The 22,671-nt window shown below is 32.0% G+C and overlaps 2 protein-coding genes and 1 long non-coding RNA gene across 3 annotated transcripts in view; 1 reads left to right on the forward strand and 2 right to left on the reverse strand.

Moving 5' to 3' along the window:
- Positions 1-451: 451 nt before the first annotated feature.
- Positions 452-22,671, reverse strand: part of LOC133179052 (octopamine receptor beta-2R-like) — a 149,430-nt gene continuing 127,210 nt past the window's right edge. The window contains exon 4 of the mRNA XM_061313749.1: positions 452-463. The gene's annotated coding sequence lies outside the window, so the exon portion shown is untranslated. The remainder of the gene's footprint in view (positions 464-22,671) is intronic.
- Positions 869-2,992, reverse strand: LOC133179412 (uncharacterized). The gene is made up of 3 exons (XR_009720115.1): positions 2,923-2,992; positions 1,225-1,360; positions 869-1,097 (listed from the first exon to the last, which is right to left on the reverse strand). It is a non-coding gene; the product is annotated as an uncharacterized LOC133179412 (long non-coding RNA).
- Positions 10,339-19,400, forward strand: LOC133179267 (uncharacterized). The gene is made up of 10 exons (XM_061314056.1): positions 10,339-10,351; positions 16,199-16,393; positions 16,496-16,558; positions 16,785-16,982; positions 17,171-17,272; positions 17,378-17,467; positions 17,850-17,996; positions 18,253-18,330; positions 18,600-18,684; positions 18,803-19,400. Exons 1-10 carry the CDS (start codon positions 10,339-10,341, stop codon positions 19,065-19,067), a joined length of 1,236 nt encoding a protein of 411 aa, XP_061170040.1. The 3' UTR covers positions 19,068-19,400.

Consider the following 22,671-nt stretch of genomic DNA (forward strand, 5'->3'; position numbering starts at 1 on the left):
AATGAAATGAAAACAAATTTCACACATTTACTGCCAGTAATCTTGACATTGGAAAAGATGAAACACCATTTAGTCATAAGCAATCTTTGTGTCAAGTATCATTTGCAAATTATGCATTTGACAAAGGTAATACACTTTTTCTGCCAGTTACCTTGAACTTGCTTAAAAATGACCTTGATTTAAGATCAGTCATAACCGCAGGTCATGCTCAATGTTTGCGATAAGTATGAGCCTTTAAATGTTCTCAATTACAAGATATAGTCAAGGCCATCACACATATATTCAATTTATGCATGAGGCACAAACTTCCAATGCTTCTTCAATAGGAAATCAGGGTTTGGGCTACAGTCAGCCTTTTCATTCAGCCCTCACTCAAAAAAGTGTAAGGTAACTATGAACAACATAAAGAAAAGAAAAGAAAAGACAAAAAATTATATTACTTATAGATGAATGAAAAATGAAACTTATACTTGTGTATTGGGAGCTAGAATTGAAAAAAACAAAAATCTTAAGTTATAAACTTGACTGCCATTAAATTGAATGTATTGTGTAAAAATATTATACATGTGAAATATTCTACCACTCTCTACCATTGGCCCATACATGTCTGAGAGAGGAACAAATGACAACTCTGCATAGGAGATTGATATCCTACAAGTTTAAATAAGGTCCACAGTATCAGTAAACATAATTAAAAACTATACTAACATCACATGTAATTTTTTTTTTATGTAGCCAGAAGATTAATAATAGGACAATAATTTCTTCTTGGGTTGCAGTTCTGTTGAAGTGTATACAGTGAATTGTTAAATTATGGTCACTTGACATAGGTGGAGTAAAACCTCTCTTATTGAAAAAACTTGGATATTTCAGAGTTCCACAGATCCATATAGGGCATTCAGGTGGGTTCACTTTCTGGTGGCCAGATAGTTAAATTGGTAGAGCAAATGACTACTGATTCAGGGGGCCCTGACTTGAATCCTGGTCTGGTCCATACACCCCATTGCTTATCTCTTTTCTGTCTATGCAAAGAACTTGACAATGCAGACCTTCCCTCAATGATAGAAGTGCTTGTCTCTGCAGACTGTACTTGTGACCTACACATACACAAGGAAAAATCTTTTAAGACTTTAAGAGAACATAGTGTCTTTTTGAATTGATCTATTTCACGTTTCAATGTTGTTAACAGCATATTTCTAAGTTATAATAAAAAAAAATACATACACATGTAAAAATTAACTTGCAATTTTTCAGGTAATCATATTGACTTGTTACAATCACTGGAATCTTGGACATCCTTCGCATTCAAAGACAAGTGTCACAGAAAGTGTGTTGGACATACCCTTGTTGCACTTCATATCTGAAACAATGACAGAAAAAATTTGTAGGGGATGTTTCATTAATCTTTACATGTAACTGATCTTTTCAAATTAAATACAGTGGTCTGCAACTGCACTAGAAAAACATGAAATCGAAAGGCCCATGGCCCACAGTGATCACCTTAGTCACTATGGCCATGTTGTTCTTTATAAGCAGATCCCCCCCCCCCCCCAACTTCCGAAGTAAAACTAGATTGTTTTGCCTGTTCTAGCTGGCTCAACCCTAGCCCCTGGAGACATGAGGATCCCAGCTTCCTTAGAAATATTACTTATCTTTTTATTGTTCTTGAGAAGAGATTTTTAAAGATTTGTTTCCATATATATTCCTTTGTAAAACTTTAATTGCTCATAATGGCCCCACCATACTCCCCATGTCATAATTTGAACAAATTTGATTGAACGTACAATACACAACCTAATGCTTCCATGTAAATACAGTTGAACTTCAGTATCGAGAACACTGATATCTCGAATACCATGGATATGTCAAAGTCCCAATTGCTTATTGTTTAAGTAATATACCCCTGATATCTTGAATCCTCAGATATCTCAAAGTTTTTTTCTTGGTCCAATCGAGTTTGAGATAATGAGATTTTACTGTATGAACAATTATGCCTTAGCTTGATTGAGAAGAACCTATAAAAAATTCCTACATATTCTAATGTAAAACTTGATCACCCATTGTTACCCCATACTACCCTAGAGGGTCAATTAAGCTATGAATGATCGTGAATCTACACTATACAATAAAACTTGCACATAAGTTTCAACTCACCTGGCCCAGTGGTTCTTGAGAAAGATTTATATTTATCAAATATGTCATAAAATTTTCACTCATTATCTATTATCTCCTATTGAAAGAGAGCAGGACCTTTAATTTGAATATCTTTCAATTGATCCACAAATTTAGATCAGAATTCAAAGCTCAATTGAGTCTTCAGCACAGGAAAGCTAAATATGTTTCAAAATTAAGGGAACAATCATTTCATTCTAAGAAGGGGGGATAGAGGGCTATTTTTCAAGTCAGTTTATTTCTTTCCATACCAGTGAAGGACAAACAAACTATTTTCAAGATGATAAATACAGAAAATTATATATATATTTTTCTTCACTTATAACATTTTAACCCCCCCCCCCCTTTACACACATACACAAGGGGGGGGGGGACAAATTATTTGTTTTCAACATTTTGAGGTTCAGATTATTTATTTCCAAAATCTGCAAGTCACTTCCCCCTTTCAGAATCAAATGGTCTACTCGCTTTCCACAGGCACTTGTTTCTGTAATACTTTTTTTAACCCATAGTATGATAGTATACTAATAACATAAGGTATCCAACTCGTATGCAGGTAACGATCACAGGGGGTGCTTCCGGAATGTAAACAATGTTAATAAAGAGAAAGAAATATTTGTAGATCTACTAAATTGTATCAGTCATCACGATGGGTTTTAAAATATATATATTTTTTAATTTATATTGACATTTCGGGAGCAAGCCCCTGTGATACGTTTACGATGTTTCATGATCGGATAAGTTTCTTACTCTGAACTTCTTTCCATTAAATCAGTTGATCAAAAACTTGTAGAAAGACAGCTCCCTTTTTGTGCCGTATCTTGGGGTCATTGTTACACCTGCAAGTCAGTAATTTGCTCACAAATACCATAAAACACCACATGTTCTACTTTCTCGTCTCTACTTTCGTTTTGATTTAATGCATTTCCGTGAAAATAAAGTTTACTTCCGGTAAAGGGAGAAGTCATTAAAAATGCTTTTTAAATAAAAATAATGTAGAGAGATATCTCTTTACAGTAAAGAGATATCTCCTTTTGCTTGAGAGATATCTCTTTTGGACACTTTTGAAAGATATCTCTTTCACTTTGAGAGATATCTCTTAAGATAAAGTTAGAGAGATATCTCTTTTACTTTGAGAGATATCTCTTTAACTTGGAAAGATATCTCTCAAAGTAAAAGAGATATCTTTCTAGGTGAAAGAGATATCTCTCTAAGTGAAAGAGATATCTCTTTAACGCTAAGAGATATCTCTCTTTACGAAAGAGATATCTCTCAAAGGAAAAGAGATATCTCTTTAAGTGGAAGAGATATCTCTCTAAGTGAAAGAGATATCTCTCTTAGTGAAAGAGATATCTCTCTTAGTGTAAGAGATATCTCTCTTTGTGTAAGAGATATCTCTTTCTTAGAGAGATTTCTCTTTAAGTTGAGAGATATCTCTTTAAGTTGAGAGATATCTCTGTTTTTAAAGAGATATCTCTCTAAAATAAGAGATATCTCTGTAATTTTGAGTGAAAATTTATTTTACGAATAAATAGTAAAAGGGCTTGCCATACTAAGTCTTTATTGCTGTTATATTTGACAATTTTATTTTCATTTTCTCATCAGATAATTATTAATTTACGACTTTATAAAAAGGAGTTAACTTTACAATAGGTACTCCCCAACATGGGAGTATTTTAGATATGAACACATGTAGATATATATTTACATCCACTAAATATTTTCCGCTTTATTTCTAAAGAAAACCATTGCCATTTATCAGTTCGTGAACAACACTAGGCATATTACCTGTACATATTTCATGATCAGTGGCTGTTCCATCAATGAAACGTACAATGACGTACATATCAATAATACAATAATTAATCTTTTTAATCCTACTTTAAATGATTATTTATACAGATATAAATATAAACAATAAAATATCTTTCTTTGGTTGTTAGAACGGGAATTAACGTCGCAGCTATTGCAGAAACATTACGCGGGTTATGTATTTTTTCTGCAATAGCTGCGTCATTAATTCCCGTACGAACAACCAAAGAAAGCATTTCATTGTTTAAATTTTCCGGATACTAATATTGCAGTGGCAAAAGTGATAAATTAAAGTTGAAGAATTGGTAGAACTAGTAAAAATTGAATTGAATATGCTACAGCTGCGAATGACACAAGGATAATGTTGTCCTCACTTTGCATTTATTTTGTTGTCCATCACCGCTCCGTGCAGAAACCATCGGCATCATCACGTGACAAAGATCCAGGGTATCAGCACGTGGATTTGAATATAACAATTCATTTTTATATAAATAGTATGTAGTTGAGGGTAACATTGAAAATAACCATAGTCTGTGCTGCGCCTCGGTTGACAATGGTTTTCTTGGGGTGAAAATTTTCATCAATGTTACCCTCAACTATGCACATGCTGTATTTATTATATTATACTTGAATTTTATACTGTATAAATATTGCATGTAGTTGAGTGTAACATTGAAAATTTTCACCCCAAGAAAACCATTGTCAACCGAGGCGCATTCTTCAAAGTGTTACTTGTATACATGTAGCTATCTAACAAATAAGTTGTGTATCCAATCCTACTTGATGAAACCAATTCCAACCAAGTATATTCAATTGATTAAAAAATATAGATTAAGTTCACATTTATTAATGATTCAGAAGGGAAGATTTAATCATATTCCTACAGATAATTATAGATTAATACATTAGGAATTTTTCTCAAGTCGAGGTTGAAGATGAGTACCAATTTATTTTGAAAATGTACACTTTATCATGAGTACAGGAAATTGTATATTAAAAGTTTTATTGGTGTAGACCTTGAGTGTGTATAAACTTTCACAACTATTATCAACTGAAAATGTTAGTGAATTAAGCAAAACACTTAGAAATTAACGTTCGTAAACTGCAGATATTTTTTGTTGCAATTATTATATGCAAACAATATTATGTTAAGCCAAGTGTATGTAAATACTTTATGTATGTTCATTCTTTCTGTTTTTATATATCTTTCATTTTGTAATTGCCTGATGATTTTGTAATCTGATAAGCCATATGCCTTAAGGGTGACGTTTACTAAGATAACAAAAAATTCAACTGATAAGAACAAAAAAAAAAAAAACAAAACAAAAAAAAAACAACAACAACAACAACAAAACACACCTACTGTACACTGTACAGCTATGATTCTTGTGTTATTATTCACTTTCAAATAACTAGGTCAATGACCTACTTTTCATGCTAGTGGCCCCTGAATATTTCTCGAAAAATACCGCAATTTTTTACTCTATGACCCATATTTTCTTTACTCACAATATATTACAGGTAATAAAACTCTTTTGATAACGAAATATAAAAGGAATGAAAAAGTATATTTACATATAAATAAACAATTAGAGTTTGAGCCATAAACTAGTTAATTATTTCAGTCCGAATTTCCTCTGTCAATTTTCTAATTTTTACCAATTTTTAACCTAATATTACAAAAATCTGAATAATAAAAAATCTAAATCATTTATAGCCTCAGTTAACTTTTGTTGCCCTTATTCTGCTGGTATTAAAATTATATGAGGTCAATGATCAAATTTTTGAGATATGATGTCTGGAATGATTTTCGTTCATATTTTTGGAATTCTTTAATCCATGTCATTAAATCATTTGAAATGATACATGAGCTATTGGTGTAGACCTTGAGTGTGTATAAACTTTTACAACTATTATCAACTGAAAATGTTAGTGAATTAAGCAAAACACTTAGAAATTAACGTTCGTAAACTGCAGATATTTTTTGTTGCAATTATTATATGCAAACAATATTATGTTAAGCCAAGTGTATGTAAATACTTTATGTATGTTCATTCTTTCTGTTTTTATATATCTTTCATTTTGTAATTGCCTGATGATTTTGTAATCTGATAAGCCATATGCCTTAAGGGTGACGTTTACTAAGATAACAAAAAATTCAACTGATAAGAACAAAAAAAAAAAAACAAAACAAAAAAAAAACAACAACAACAACAACAAAACACACCTACTGTACACTGTACAGCTATGATTCTTGTGTTATTATTCACTTTCAAATAACTAGGTCAATGACCTACTTTTCATGCTAGTGGCCCCTGAATATTTCTCGAAAAATACCGCAATTTTTTACTCTATGACCCATATTTTCTTTACTCACAATATATTACAGGTAATAAAACTCTTTTGATAACGAAATATAAAAGGAATGAAAAAGTATATTTACATATAAATAAACAATTAGAGTTTGAGCCATAAACTAGTTAATTATTTCAGTCCGAATTTCCTCTGTCAATTTTCTAATTTTTACCAATTTTTAACCTAATATTACAAAAATCTGAATAATAAAAAATCTAAATCATTTATAGCCTCAGTTAACTTTTGTTGCCCTTATTCTGCTGGTATTAAAATTATATGAGGTCAATGATCAAATTTTTGAGATATGATGTCTGGAATGATTTTCGTTCATATTTTTGGAATTCTTTAATCCATGTCATTAAATCATTTGAAATGATACATGAGCTATAACACACATAGTAATTGCAAAGTGATGTTTAAAAACACATATAATCTTTACTTTGTGAATAAAATTGCGGGAAAAAATGTGACAAAATTTTTTTTAAAAATTTAAATGTAGTCCGAATTTCCTCTGCATCACCATATATTTACTTTTGTTCTTGCATATTTTCTTCAAATAATGAAATACTAAATTTTTTAATTGATATTGAGTTATAACATGGTTATTTTGTCTATTTAGAATAATTTTTGATTTTACATATTGTACTTTATAGCATTCCGTTTTTGTCATCTAAAACCCTGAGCAAACGACATCCTTAAGGAATAAATAAGAAAAGTTCTCCAAAAAAAAATTATGAAAATAAAAAAAAAATAAAATAAAAAAAATAAAAAATAAATAAATAAATAAAATACAATAAAATAAAATAAAATAAAATAAATAAATTGGCATATTTTGTATACATGTGTTGCCCATGGATTATCCAGCAAATGATTTTTTGAAATATTTAGAAGATAATTCTTTTGACCACAACTGAATTGGAAACTGCAAAGATTCCTAATATTGTATCATTTTGAGTTTGGTTCATGAGAAAAAAACTTGCCATTTCTGGAATTTAAATATGAGAGAGGTTATATAGGTCTAATTCTGTGAACACTTAACAAAGACGAGTTTTTCCGGTACTTGAATCGTTCATAACCTGGAATTGAAATTATATCAGCATATTACTTACGCCAAAACGGAAAACAGTATTTGGGTCAATGTCAGCTTTATATTAATTCCATTACCCCATCCTATTCAATGTACATGAATTCTCTCTCTCTCTCTCTTTCTCGCTTCCACTATTTTTTATAATAATTATATATATAATAATCTATATATATAATTTTTATAAAATTATTGTCTGGTGGTTTCAGGCCCATAGGAAGCAATTTCAGTTGTTTTTTTTTTTTGGGGGGGGGGGGGGCAGTCATACATTTTAAGTTGGGGGAGGGGCACTTTCAACTACCAAAATTCCTTGACAAGCAAAAAAAAAAAATTATTAAGGGGGCACAAAAATATAGTAGCTATGTTTTCTATAGTAATCTATATATCGGCAAAATATTGGGGTGGGGGTGGGATGGGGACACCCCCCATTCCTACGGCCATGGGTTACATGATCCTTTCTTCAAAATTCCATAAGATAAATGAAATGCATTTGAGGTACAAAATTTTTATTATATTATTCAATGTAGAATATAAAGATAACGAACAGTGATCAATCTCGCATAAACCCAGTAAATTGAAGTATATTCAAATCGAGGCCCCTTGGGCTTGTGTGGGCAACAAAGGGAGTTGAAGTGTTTAAAGAAATATAAAAGAGAAATCTTTTACAATTTATTTCTCAAAACAGAAGCAAAAATTTATTTGAAAACATTCCGATGTAATGTAGATTTAGATTTATCAATTCATGATCATTGAAGCAATTTATTGATGGAAGAATACTACTTATGAATATATAGAAAAGAACAAAGTGAGGCCATCTTTAAAAAAATGTTTGTTTACCCTCTCCCGATCGACTGGCTAAAAAGAATCCGACTTAAAACTTTTTTCAACCTCAAGGAAACAATTACTTTTTTAAATTTATTCAGAAGTTTCCTAACCTATAAATAACTATTTTAACTTCATATTCGCAATTTTTGAATTTAAAAAAAAAAAGCCCCTACCTACCCATCCAATTTTTAATCCTGAGTCGGGAGAGCACACATTTTTTTTTAAAGATGGCCTGCCCTTGCCCTTAATTATTATATAAGCGCATTTATAGGGAGTGCAGATTAGTAACCGTTGGTGTTTGGGTGACGGTGTGGTTGGTTGGAGTCACATTAGGGAATAGAGCACGCATACAAGACCATACTGCAGTATTAAAAGTTTTACACGTACTGTAAATGTATTATATTTAACGTGTACGATATTGGGCGGAAATAGTTTTTACAACGAGTTAGCTATGATTTATTTTAAAGCCCGTAGAAAGCGGCCGGGGGGGGGGGGGGCAGCCCCCACTTTTTCTGCTTATAGTATTCTGCTATAGATAGTTTTCAGTAGGCCCAAATTATCAAGAGTTATTTCCCGTTGGCCGCCATATTGGAGGTCAACATGCTCATATTCCTTCATTATTCAACCAACTTTAACTTTTTATACTGGCCATTGTGGTGTAGGAAGCATTGTTTTTCTGAAAAACATACATTTGTTAAAGCCTCCTTCATTTCATAATTTTTATTCCATAAAGATTCTCCCCCAAATATTTCTGCTACACCCTCTTAAATCTGGTAAGACAAAGAGGAAAAATTACCAGGTTGACCACCAAGATGGCGGCCAAGGAAAATAACTTGGAGAGAAAATACGTCGTATGAAAACTATCTATAGTAAATTTTCATTTAGATGCTAACTGCCACCCCCCCCCCCCCCTCCGAAAAAAAGAAAAGAAAAAAAAATCTTTGCTGTCAGGTCGAGCATTGGCAAATTCCAGGAGTTTGACAGTTAAGGGTATATATTTTTTTTTTGCCTGTCAGATTATTTTGGGAAGTTTCACTTTACAATATCTCAAACTAGATTCTAGTGCATCTTAAACTCTATTTACTACTTAATGGTTTTGGTAATATACATGCGCGCAAAAATATAAAAGATTAATTTGCTGACCTAATTAAAAATAAATTTTAAAAAAATCAAGCTTTATGTGTTTGACAAGATTTTTATGTTAAACCTAATCATATTAATTATAAATACAACTTCCAAGAATAGATTTCCCGTATTGTGGCATGCTGTGCAATGTAAATTTACCGATATATTAGGTTCCTCTATCACAATATATATCAGTGATATGATACCAGCAGGCTACGGGTATAGAAAGCAGAAATAATATTTTTTGCTATTGTGAAGTTTTTTTCTGCAGATATAGATTGGAGAAAAAAAAAGCGGAATAAAGACCTTTTGCTACGAATAAACGTTTTTCAATGTTATGAAAACAGACACTAAATTTATTTTTATATACATAAAATAAATCAGAATACGTTTAGCCATTTTAAGTTTATTTTTTCAAGATTTCTCAATAATGTCCTATTAAAAGATACAGCTTTGAATAGGGAATTTAAAAAAATTGAGAATTTTAGATATCACAAAAAAATCTATAAATTCTTAATATATTAGGAATTTGATATTTGTATTAAATATCAAAATAAGCGAAGCGTAGTTACAAGTCCTTTTATCCATTTTTTTTCCTTGAAGCAAGCGTCTCAGCCATTATTATATCAATTCAAAGTTACCAGATTTTAAGAGTGTAATGTTTTAAACAATGAATTTTAAATCTAAGCACACATTTTTCCTATTTACTATTTTACTGGACTTGAGTATTGTTTTATAAAACCATAATTACAGTATATGTAAACATCATTTTAATTATATCAATTTTAAGACTTTGTCTTTGATAACACTAACCAGAATTTAATACCCACTCCATGCAATTTACCCACAGATTACGCATCCTTCATCAAATTTAATAATATATAGTTTTTTCCCGAATATAACCTTGAGCAATGCAGCCCATCACTATTTGATAACATAATATATAACATATTGTCAAGTCTAAAATGGGGGTTGGGGGTAGGGTGGGGATGAGACCTCTGATCAAATGTTCCTCAGGTCCATAGTTTATCTGCTTGTATACAAAACTTATAATTGATACATGTAATATAAAGTTATACATTACATGAATATTAAAACAGTTGTTAAGTAATATGTGCTGCAATGCTTTTGTATAGTATAGAATTATGTGAAAATCAATCTTGTACAAATGAACAATATATCAAATTGACAAATCAGCATTACGTAATGTCTTTCTGACATAATTCTATTTTTGAATAAAAATCTGCATTATGTCTCAGTCATGATGCAGAAGTTTTAGTGATAAATATAAAATATGCCAGAAAGACAATAATGGTCACATCCGCCGTGTGCTCCTTGTCATGATCGGGTAAACGGAAAAATTCCGTAGAAATTTCAGTATGTAAATAATGACCTAACAATAAGTATGAAAAAAGTCAATCAGCATTTGACTTAATGATAAATTGCAATTTGCTGATGTCATTTTATCGATCATAGGACTTGCGAAATGATGACTTCAAACAAGACTGTTGATATCCTTGTTTCATCAGCTTGCCTCGTTTTAAAAATTGATCGTGTCTGACTATGTAGAGCATGCTTTTGCGTATCGAATCAACTGGGAGATATAAACCCCATATGCAGGTGATATGGGTATATTGCTACATAAGTAAGGGAAGTTGACAATAGAAAAGTTGAAGTCATTTGTTGTTAGATTACCATTAACGTCCTTTTTCTGGTAATATATCCAACTATGAAACAGATGTATCAGACTCTGTGGTGTCTTTTATTTCAACTTCACTGGGATATATAGAATCGACATATGAATGGAAGTAGGTTGTTAATTGATAACACGTCGTCGATATATCTAAATGTCGAGTTGAAGGCCACAGCGAGCGTTTTCTTCTTCTTATGTTAATACAAAAATAGATCTGCTAATAACAGGGCGCAATTGGTATCAATGGAAATTCCAACAGATTGTTGGAAGAACTGATCTCTCAAAACTACATAGATATTGTCAATCAGAAACTCAAGCATCTTTTTAATATCAACTTCAGAGTTTTAATATAAAAGACATTTATTAATAAACAAATATACTTTGAATATTTTATTTAGTACGAAACCAGACAAAACCTCTGCCTCAATAATAAATTTAATATTAAAAAAAACCCAACCAAACAAAACAAATGACATGTACAAATCTTAAGAGTATTCAAGACAAAAGATTTATAATTAAGAAAGATGAGCACAAATAAAAGATATCTTTACTTGCTGATAGGTTAATCGATTAATGCTAATTCTTGACGTCCTTTTTAATAATGAGATCATATACATGAAATAATATTTTTTTACATTTTGATTTTTTCGTTTCATCGAGAAACGTGTAAAACAGAGCAAGAAAAATCAGGAAGGAAAATGCTATACTACAAATCTATGTACATCATCTATATCTGATCAATTTTCAAAGAGCAGGATCTATTAAAGGACAGAAAATGAGATTTCGTTTGAAATTGTTTGGAGTTCTGATTATTGTATCCCATTTTAAAGGTAAACTAGTTCTTTAAAGGTTATTGTGTCTACTACTAGAATTTGATTAACTGTTATATTATACTTTAGTTACAAACAAAATTTAAAAAAAATAGAAAGACATTATATATATACCATTTAAATATAGGTTAAGAACACCCTTTACCCTTAACTTCACATTATATGCTCTACATGAAAAATTTTTCCCATCAGAAAAAAGATGCTTTGGTGAAAATAATGAAATAGATTTTGAAAGATGTTTAATTTCTATAACTGAAATTCAAAAAAAAAAAAAAAAAAAAAAAAAAAAAAGGGAAAAAAATGAAAAAAATTTATAACCTTTTTGAAAATATAAATACATGTATAAAAGAACAAACATCTGTAAAACGTAGACAAACATAAATATTTGACATGTCCAATACTAGATTTTAAGTTAACTATAGATAAAATCCCGCTCAAAGCAGAGCAAATTTCGAGATATCCCTGTTTTTGCGAGATACAAAGAAAGTATTTGCGAAGCTTGCTTCTCCTAGACACCTGATCCAACCACTGGTGTTTCCAGGGCTGGTAACTGTTTATCTTCGCCTTTTACACATTAAGCCTGTGAACCGATATACATACAGTGTTATGTTGTCAACTATTTATTTTCTCATGTAAAAATATATATAATCTACATTTTGCTTGTTTCAACTTTTTATTAAATAAAAATATTTTAAACTTTTTCTAATTTTTTTTCCAATACTCAATCGACATTTTGCTCGTTGAGATACAAAAATAATAGCATATGAGTGTAACTGACGACAAAATTTATCTCAACCCTTTTACGTATGACGTGATACGCTTTTGTGAATTTTTAGAAATATAATTTTTGTGAAAGTGTTTAACATTATCTCAGATGTTATTAAAATAACTCTATTCTAGTTGAAGAGATGTAGGATGATTGGTATTAATTCTAAAAATGTAATGTCTGTAAGGATTGGTGTTCCTACCCAACAGTTTGGCCACTGGAGATATGCCCACTATCCCTTGAAATAGGAGCCACGTCCTAGTGAAGCAGCCCCCCGAGCTGTCGGTGAAATGCTGTAGAGTTTCTTAGAAACTCCATTCAGTATCGGGAATTATATAACCCCATTGAAGTTAGCTAGAAATTCCAGACACATCTGCATGTCTAGTTTCATAGCTTTAGTAATGCCACATGATGAAAAGGTTTGTAAATGCCTAGCATTTTGGGAACACCCAAATGGCAACATTTTGTCTATGTAGTAGGCTCCCCTAGAATAAAGTCCTAGTAGCTCATAGTCCCAGGGTTAAACTGGTATTAGCCTAAATGCACTTTTTGTGTTTGCTTCAGCCAAGATCCCCCCTTTCCCAACTTGCTTATGGTACAATATCCACAACCGTGTCAAAAGATGTGTTGTTAACTGTTGTGTCCCTTGAGTCGATCTATGTATGCATAAATACTAGATAGCGGTGGTTAGGACAAATGCGTGATCATTCGCCAACAACCCTCACTTTTGGGTACAGCCCCAATTGGGCATATATGATGGTTACGCGTTGGTGAGTCTAAAAACAGACCCTCATCTACCTCTTACTTTATTTTAGCCCTTAAAATATCCCCATGCTGATTTGCTAATACCACGTTATTCGAAAAAATTGTAGAACCTAGTACGGAAGCGTATTAGTGCTACAAAATATTTTTTTCAAAGTTGGCTTTTCCAACTTTAAAGTTGGTAATTCCAACTTTAATCTTGGTAATTCCAACTTTAATCTTGGCTTTTCCAACTTTAAAGTTGGTAATTCCAACTTTTAAGTTGGCTTTTCCAACTTTAAAGTTGAAAAGCCAAAAATAAAGTTGGAATTACCAACTGTAAAGCTGGAATTACCAACTTTAAAGTTGGAATTACCAACTCTTAAAGTTGGAAAAGCCAACTTTAAAGTTGGAATTACCAACTTAAAAAAAAATTCGTGGCACTAATTCGCTTCCGTACCCTAGTCCTGCATAAAGCAGCTTAAAACCCTGTTTGAAGCATTCGGCATTGTCCAAAACTATAGCTGACTGCTCGACTGGTTAGTCTTAAAGATACCTGAGTTACAATTGGTGTGATTCCCAGAGACATGAGATGTTATTAGGAAATAGAAATGGCTGATGTGCATTCTTGCGAATTCATCCTGTAACATGAAGCTTGGAAATTAAAATCAAAACATTTTCTGACTTTGGAAGGCCACTTATCCGTGATCACCCTTCCTAACCTCGGGTTCACCTTCGGCATTGTGTCCGTTGTTTTGTACGCACGTGTCACAAAATTTATTTCAAATTGTATCAATCCATTTGTCTTTACAACAAGCTGTTTCAAGATGCTAAGAATGCTTAAACACTATAATGATATTTTCATAAGAACGTCTCGCGTATCCAGTTTAACAACACGAGACAGTAAATGTAAATATGGCGAACGGCATCAATTGAGAATTATACGACTTAACATTCAATCTAATTAAAATATGCGCAATCGAATTATGTATTTAAATAATCATGGCCAAAAACGCTATGTATGGGGAAACACTGCCAGGATCAAACACTTTTTTTTTTTTAATTAAACGACGCAACTTGGAAAATTTTCAATCAAATGAACCAACCTACCAATGTGTTCGTCTGCTAGATTAGAAAGGAAGATTATGTTTCGGACCTTGGTTATATACAGGTGTCATAACAGTATTTCACTTGAGGTTCACGTCAAATCATGGCTGACGCAAAATAATTCCTGAATCTTCCCTTCCGATTCGGGCATTTTAACACGAGACTGGAGCTGAATTTTTTTATGAGATGAAAAACAATATGTAAACTTCCTGTATTGACTAGATTCATTATAATTTAGGGCGTGCTGACTTTTCTATATACTGTATTTGAGTGGGGAGTGATTAGGCCCTGGACTTGATTTTCAAGCACCTGCTCGACTTCGACCGAAACAAACTTGCGTGCCTTGCTGGATGGCTATGTATTTTTTGGTACTAAAATCTTTATAAAGAATTGTTTTACAAGATCTGAAAAGGAAACTTCTCAAAAGTTTGTTTTCAATTAATACCACCTACTCAAAGTTGCGCATTTTTGGTAAGAATATATAGCGAAATTTAATACTGTTGTGCAACCTGCAGTCACTGCGGCATATCTAATAAAGGAATCTAGATGGTATGCGCAATCCGGATTATTCCTTGAGGCACATATGCAATATAAAAAAAGGGCCATGTATAACTTCCATATTCTTAGACGTTGCTTGAATATGGGTTAATGTGTCATGTTTCTTCAGCCATGTATTTTCTTTATTTTTTTCTCTTATCATGCAATGGTTTCCCTCATGTACACATCTATAAAAAGTTATGTCATTTATACCAGTTTATACATTTGAAGTTATGATGTTAACCAAAATTGTACGAATTTTAAAGTGTAATTTCGTGCAGTTGCTCCACTTTGAACCATTAAAAGGTTTTATAATTAGTAAAATCATTTTTTGGAAATGACATCTTGAGATGACAGTTTCAAGCTATGGAAATACTATACCTTTTGAATCGTGCCCCGTTTTTTTGTGTTTTGAATGGTTGGGAGTGTAGCTATCTGGTCGTTCATCCTATTTTTTCCAGACCACTGAGTTCCAGAATTGCAGTTGTTATTAAATGCAACCAATGAAAATATTAACAATTTTCTTTTTATATTTTTGTTCATTTCATTATGCACATAACATCAATTTACATACTTCTGGTCATTCAGATTAGCATGCAAATTTTGATCCATTCGTTTTTTGCAAGATGTAAACAATTAGATAGGTAGTCAAAAAAAAAACACACGAAAAATCTGGTTTGTTAGTCCTTCGATTTTATCAGCTTAACTTTAACCTACGTTTTCTCCTTGCCAAAAGGTTTTGTTACATTTGCAATTCTTAATTATTGCTTTTAGCTGCAATTTTAGTTGCATTCTTGCCCAACCGTCAGGCTGCGTTTCTGTTTCCTTCGTTTTTCTCTAATAAGTCTTGAGTATTCCTCGTGCACTCTTGTTTTTCTGGCTGCTATCTTACAGTTATCTTGTAGCTATCTTACAGTTATCGTTGCCATCTCTGCTGAGTTTGTGTCCTTTCCAGTTCCATCTCCTCGCATCTGATTTTTACTATTCCTGATATTTCCATTCTTTATTAGTTGTCATCTTATACTTAAAATTCTAAAGTAGAGTTATTCTGTTTTATTATCATTGTTTGAAGATTACTCCTGTTATTCTTTAGTTAAGTGTTATACCTGCAGCCTGTGAGAATAATTCATCTTTGCTATTTTTGTGATAAGGGAGTGTAGGATCAGTTGAGTACCACGTTGACTGGGCAACAGCGTCTATACATTGCAAAACAAAATATGACTCGCAACTGATTCCACAAAGCTATATTGTGGACCAAAATCTTCATAGTGATGTCATAAGTGGAATTGGGGTAAACGTGTCAGCTTGGGTTGATGGGAAAATTCAGATGATTGGATGCGATCAGGGTACTGCTGAAACTTTTATTTTCTGAAATAAAGATTATTATTTTTAATGAAAAAAAATCAATGTATGATATGTAGTTGATTTGTAATTTCCCCCTTTTTCAGAGAAATGTCTATTGATGAAAAGATTGCTTGAGAAGAAAGACAGAAAAATGCCATATATTTGTGGTGATTTTTATTTGTAGTGAAAATTCATTTTTTTTAATTTAATTAATGTCTTTTTGTGTGTTTTTTGTTATTGTAAATGTATTTAATTCTTAGTAGTTGTTTTAAGTCTTTTTAATCATAATTATTATAAAAAATATCATTTTGAATACAGCATAAGAACTAAAGAGAAACTGAAAAAAAATATTTTTTCACTATTTTTAATTCAAGCCTATTTTTTCCTGTTTAGTTACTTCTAAACACACCGAAGTAAATTTGAAAGATGTATCATTCTCGACTTCTGCGGACTTGTGTAATTTCAAGAAAGTCACAATTGAAGACAGCTTGCAAAGAAATGGATTGCTTTCTAGTCTTACTGAGCTCTCTGAAATGCTTACAACATCAAAAACATTTTGGCTTCCAAATGTTGAACTGAGCAACAATACAGGTTACCTTAAACTTCAGTTTATTCTTTTCCTCGATATGACCTAATTTTGTAGTTATTTGGAAAAAACCATTAGTGACACAAACTACTGGAAAAGTAAAAAAAAAGTTTAATCAATAGAATTAAAATTGCATTTTGAAGATGACCATGAATAAAGTTTTCTTGAGATTTTTTTTACATTGTACTTTTAGATACAAACTGCACCTATGTCGCTGCTCAATCAAACAACTTCCTTGAAACAATGTCTGGCAACTGCAGCATTCGAAAAATGGGCGTGTGTATCAACTCTACATGTAAATAAACCTTTTTTTCTTCTATGTAGATAAAGTCGTATTTTAAAAGAGAAAAATATTACCCATTTAAGCATATATTATAGTTTTTGCTGAATTCCATTTCAGATTTAATAGATTACGAAATGTCAGTTATATTGGAAATAAACATGAAACAAATGCCTTTTTTAAAATCGGATGGCATCTGGACAACTGAAGGTAGATCATTTGAAAAGTATATCTTTATAATTAATGTTTGAAATTAAAAAAATAGGATGTTCAGTAAAGATAACGAACGGTGATCGATCTTAAAAAGGATCTATAAACAGTGCAAATCTGTGAACAGAGCTTAAAACACAGACCCCTGGACATTCCAGATGTGGGATCAGGTGCCTAGGAGGAGTAAGCATCCCCTGTTGACCGGCTCACCCTCTGTGAGCCCTATATTAATCAGGTAGACAGAATATTCTGTAGTCAAATTCAGTTCAAAAACAAAGCCTAACAATTGGTATGAAGCATAATTATTATGACTAAGAAAACGTGTTAGGTGTTACATTTCGTGGGAAAAAGAAAATTGCTAAGTTTGAAATTTCATGTACAGATATTTCAAAAATAAAAGAGGAAGAAGGAAAAGAATCTACAATCACAGTTCACACTCAACAGGAAAAACTCATTCGTGCAAGGAACATGAATGATTCAGCTGTGCAAATTCAAGATTTGCCAAGAGAGAGTAATAACTTGCAAAATAGTATGTTGAAAAATCTCTAATTTTCTCGTGTAAAATTGAAGTCAATTAAAAACATATTAAAACCAACCAAAGAAAAGTTTGCATGCAAATTAATAACCATTTCATTTCAAATTTCTTCAAAATTTATTTTGCAACTCACGAGGGGTCAATCTTGGTTAAAGTAGATATTGTGATTAAATGAATTTTAATATGTATACTCTTATATTTTGACATATTAAGCAAATCCTAAACATAAAAAATCGTTTATTACTTACAGCTGTTTTAGTGACGAATAGACAAATTCAAGATATCGATGCGTCTAAGTTTAGTGCCATGAAGGATACGAAGAACTTTTGTGAGTTAAACCTGAAACCTAAACTTTACATGTACAAGTCTAATTTATGTTAAGATAGACATCTTACAGAAGATTTTCTGGATATATCTGGTTCTAATATAAACAAACAAATTAAACTTTAAATATTCAAAATAACACGTGCTAATTCACATCTTTTTGGTCAAATATCATATACATGTGGTATTTATTAAAAAAATAGTTTGAATTTAAATTTTAATCCATTTTGAATTTACTACTAAAAGTAATAACCACTTCATATTAATTAACAGCCGTTTTAGTCTCCTTTACCCTAAGCAGTTTAAGTTTGGTCCTGGTTATATCGTTCATCTGCATCGTAATGGTCTTTTGGAAAAGGTTTGTTACCTGATTACGCATTCAAAGATTATGAAAATGATCCATTATTAGAGAAAGAAACATCTTTTTCGTATTCGATTTTCAACAAAAGCAAATAACGTCGTATTTTATTCTGCAGGATGTCGCGGAAGCTGGACATCCTTATGAAAGATCATTACAACATTTCAGATGATCAAACTGCCACAGAAAGCACACAAAAACGCAAAACAAAATTTAAGAAAAAGGTATATGAGACCCTCCCAGAGGTGGCGCACGGTCACTCTACCCGTGTCAAAGGTATGTCCAGAGAAGAAGAAAATCCATACTCTGAAATTGCTGGAAGATGTTCTTGCCGTAGCCATATTAAGTCAGGATCATTTGGACACGCAGAAGTAGAAGTGTAGGGCCAGGAAAAGGAAGATGTCAATACTTTTAGCAAAAAGAATATATTCATATTTAAGGTCTAATAGTTCGATTAATCCACTCTAAACTGCATGCTTTTACCTATTGTTTGCCCTTAGTTAAAGTAAGCATGGTCACTTCACGGAGCAAAAAACTAAGCAAAAATGGTCTCTGTCAAGAAGAAGAAGAAGGTGACGATTTAGGTGAAAAAAAAATGAGCTTTATCAACAAAGTCACGGAAGTACATGTGTAAAGATATAGTTTTGATATATGGAAAGGTTACTCTTTCAGGTAGTTAGTGTTCAGAAATTCAAATCACAAAAAGAAAAGTTAAAGATGGCAGTCGGAACAGTTCATAGATTCTTACAAAGGAAATCCGAAGAAAATTCCTGCCAAATGCATGTTGGGGTCTAATTTGCTTACTGATGCCTAAAGGAAAACACACATTAAATTGCTAAGGAACTGTAAAAAATTAAACTTTGTGACAAAACAAAGTACGATTAAATTTTAATTTGTGACAAAACATAGGACCACTTTTATGAGCCCCGCAGAAAGATCGATAGTGAAATGTGACATCAAAGAGAAAACCGTTATCCTATTATCAGGAAGAAAACCAAGAGTTCCAAAAAAGTATCTACATCCAGTGGGAGGAACATTTATTAAAGTATTTATGGTAAAAATGTATAGATGAAAATTGTGTTATTGTTACTTTTAACTCATTTTGTAACAATCATTCATTTCATGGAGAAGTATATGTGTACTAATGTCATTGTTTATAAAAACTTATGTGTATATTATCTCCAGTTTTATTTTCAAATAAATTTGAATTTGAAGAGTAATGTCCTTATATACCACAAACGAGTTTAAAGGTCATTTTGTGGCAAAGAAATATTGGTTCATTCATAAATTTTGTACAATGTCAGGTAAAGTGTGAATCTATTCTACAACTGATTACAAGAAATAAACTTATGCCCTGTTCACACGGAGAGTTTAATTCGCAGTAAATTATTTCGAAGTAAACTAATGCTAATTAAACTACAGGTACATTTGACATAATGTCATAATGTCTGTACACATTTTAGTGATTAGCATAATTTTCCTTTGTTTTCCACTCAAAAATAGCACAAGCACCTACATATGTATATTTGACCATCGACATGTGACCTGTGACTAAATTCTGCCCTTACGCATGCGTCAAAATTTAATTCGAATTAGCTTCGCTTAGCGTTCACACGGAAATAATGCGAAGTAACTTAATGTGCAGTAAACTAATTCGAATTAAACTAATTCGCATTAAATTTAATTCTCGATGTGAACGCGGATCAAATTTAATTCGCAGTAACTTACGTTTAATTCGAATTAAACTCTCCGTGTGAACAGGGCATTAATCTCTTGATGGTAATTTTCGTAAACAAACGTGCATTTCGTTGAAAAAAAAATGTTCAGAAACTAAATTATTTCTTTTTATAAATCTATGAGAAAAGCAAGTTATGCTTGTGAAATATGTAGATAACAAACAGTAATCAAGCTCAAAAGTCCATTGAAACAATATAAATTTTGCGCAGAGCAAACACGGACCACTAAAACTGTGAGAAGTGGAATCAGGTGACATGGAGGAGAAACAATCTCCTGTAGACCGGTCATACCCGCCGTGTGCTCCTTGTAATGGTCGGGTAAAAGGAAAAATCCGTACACAATTCGGACTGAAAATAATAGTCTAACATTTGTATGAAAAACGTCAGCATTGGACTTGATGATAGATTGTAGTTGTCAGTGTTTTTTTCAATACTTTGGGACTGGGGCTGGGGCCCTCAGAATTGGGAATTTCAGCGTCAATTAGGCTAAATTGGGAATCTCCCAGAAAACCCAGTCACTTAAAAAACATTGTCAAAAAGCTTTGTTTTTGTCTTTGTATTACTTTAACAAATAATTGTTATAACAAATCAAGACTATTCTTGGTATGAATTATCTAATTACTTGCATCAAGAACAATAGTGGTATGAATTATCTAATTACTTGCATCAAGAACAATAGTGGTATGAATTATCTAATTATGAAGAATTCCAACATGGCTGAACAACAAAACCTGCTTAAACTTCACTGAAAAAACATGCAATAAACAAACTGAATTTGATCACATATTTTGTAAGTTTTTCTTTGGGAAAACTTCCACTACATTTTGGGAAAATTCAGGCATATTTTCAATTGGGACTGGTGCCGAATTTCGGACCCAAATCGGCCCTAAAAAAATCACTGGTTGCTGACGTCATTGTATCTACCATAAAATTTGAGAAATGTTGACTTAAAACGAGACTGCTGATATTCTTGTTTCATCAACTTACGATCCAAAAGTTCGTGGAATTTCATTCTAAAATTTTATTGTGACGTGATAAAAGCAAACAAAGGACATATCTATAAAATAGAACCATCATGCAACAATACTGGGAAATACTGGGTAATTTCACCACATTTCCATAACCAAGAAGGTCAAATGAGCTTTCTAAATATTAACAGCTGTTAAATAATGGGGGAGACTTTGACGTAACATCAAGTTAGGTATGTAACGTCACGTTCCAGGAGCATCTCACGTTCAAATCGTTTTAAAATTTTTGCAGAACACTGCATTCTTTTCACTAATTTTGCCTATGAGGAAAGCCTGGGTACCAATCTCGCACTGACTTTCTTCATATTACGATCATTGTTCAGAATACGCTCTGTCGTTCCATATGATGTTCCAATTCAGCAGCAATGTCAAGCACAGTGCATCAGCGGTACACGCCTCTAAGGCTCTCAATTTGTCTACGAGGAAAAAAATGACCTTCCAATAAAGCAGCTAGACAGTTTGTCCTCATCGGAAGTTCCATGTTCCTTAAATTTCCCACGCCAATTGAAAACCAGTAGCTCATTGTACTTTTGTTCTCTCTGTTCGCTAGTATATGCGTCTGAGTCAGAGTGTTCCCGAAATTTTCACAAAACTTATTATCGAATTTTGACATTGTCTAATGATGTCAGGATGATCAACAAATCATCAAAACTAAAAAACTAAATATCCAGTAAAATCGATAAAACTTTCACACAAAAAGTTTATAAGAGTTCAAGCAATCGTAATTACATGACATCATTTTCGTTTCATATGACACTTATCTCTTTTTCCTCAGTGAGTATCAAGAATTGAAATGATAATGAACAAAAAAAGTCTCTCCAACTGCCAAAGTGTTACTATCATGAATTTTTGAAATATTTCTTTATCAAGAAAATTAAACAAGCGTATATATTTTCATCTGTAATTTTCAATAGCTTCCATTAAAAAATAAATAAAATATAAAGAAATTCCACGAACTTTTGGATCAACCCTCGTATTTATAATTGCTTACCTCGTTTTAGAAACTGTTCGTATGTACAGCATGCTCTTGCGTATGGAATTAACTAGGAGAAATAAACTCCATATGCAGGTGATAAGAGCATATTGCTACATGGAAAAGAGAAGTAAACGATAGAAAAAGGATGAAGTGATCACTTTTACAATTAAGTTTTGTTGTTAGGTAACTGTAATATCTTTTTTTTTTGTTGTAAAATATCTAAATATGAAACAGATGTGTCAAACTT

This window comes from Saccostrea echinata, unplaced genomic scaffold (genome assembly GCF_033153115.1).
Source record: "Saccostrea echinata isolate AGI-Se365-2 ecotype Australia unplaced genomic scaffold, CSIRO_AGI_Sech_v1 ptg000004l, whole genome shotgun sequence".
Taxonomy (NCBI): domain Eukaryota; kingdom Metazoa; phylum Mollusca; class Bivalvia; order Ostreida; family Ostreidae; genus Saccostrea; species Saccostrea echinata.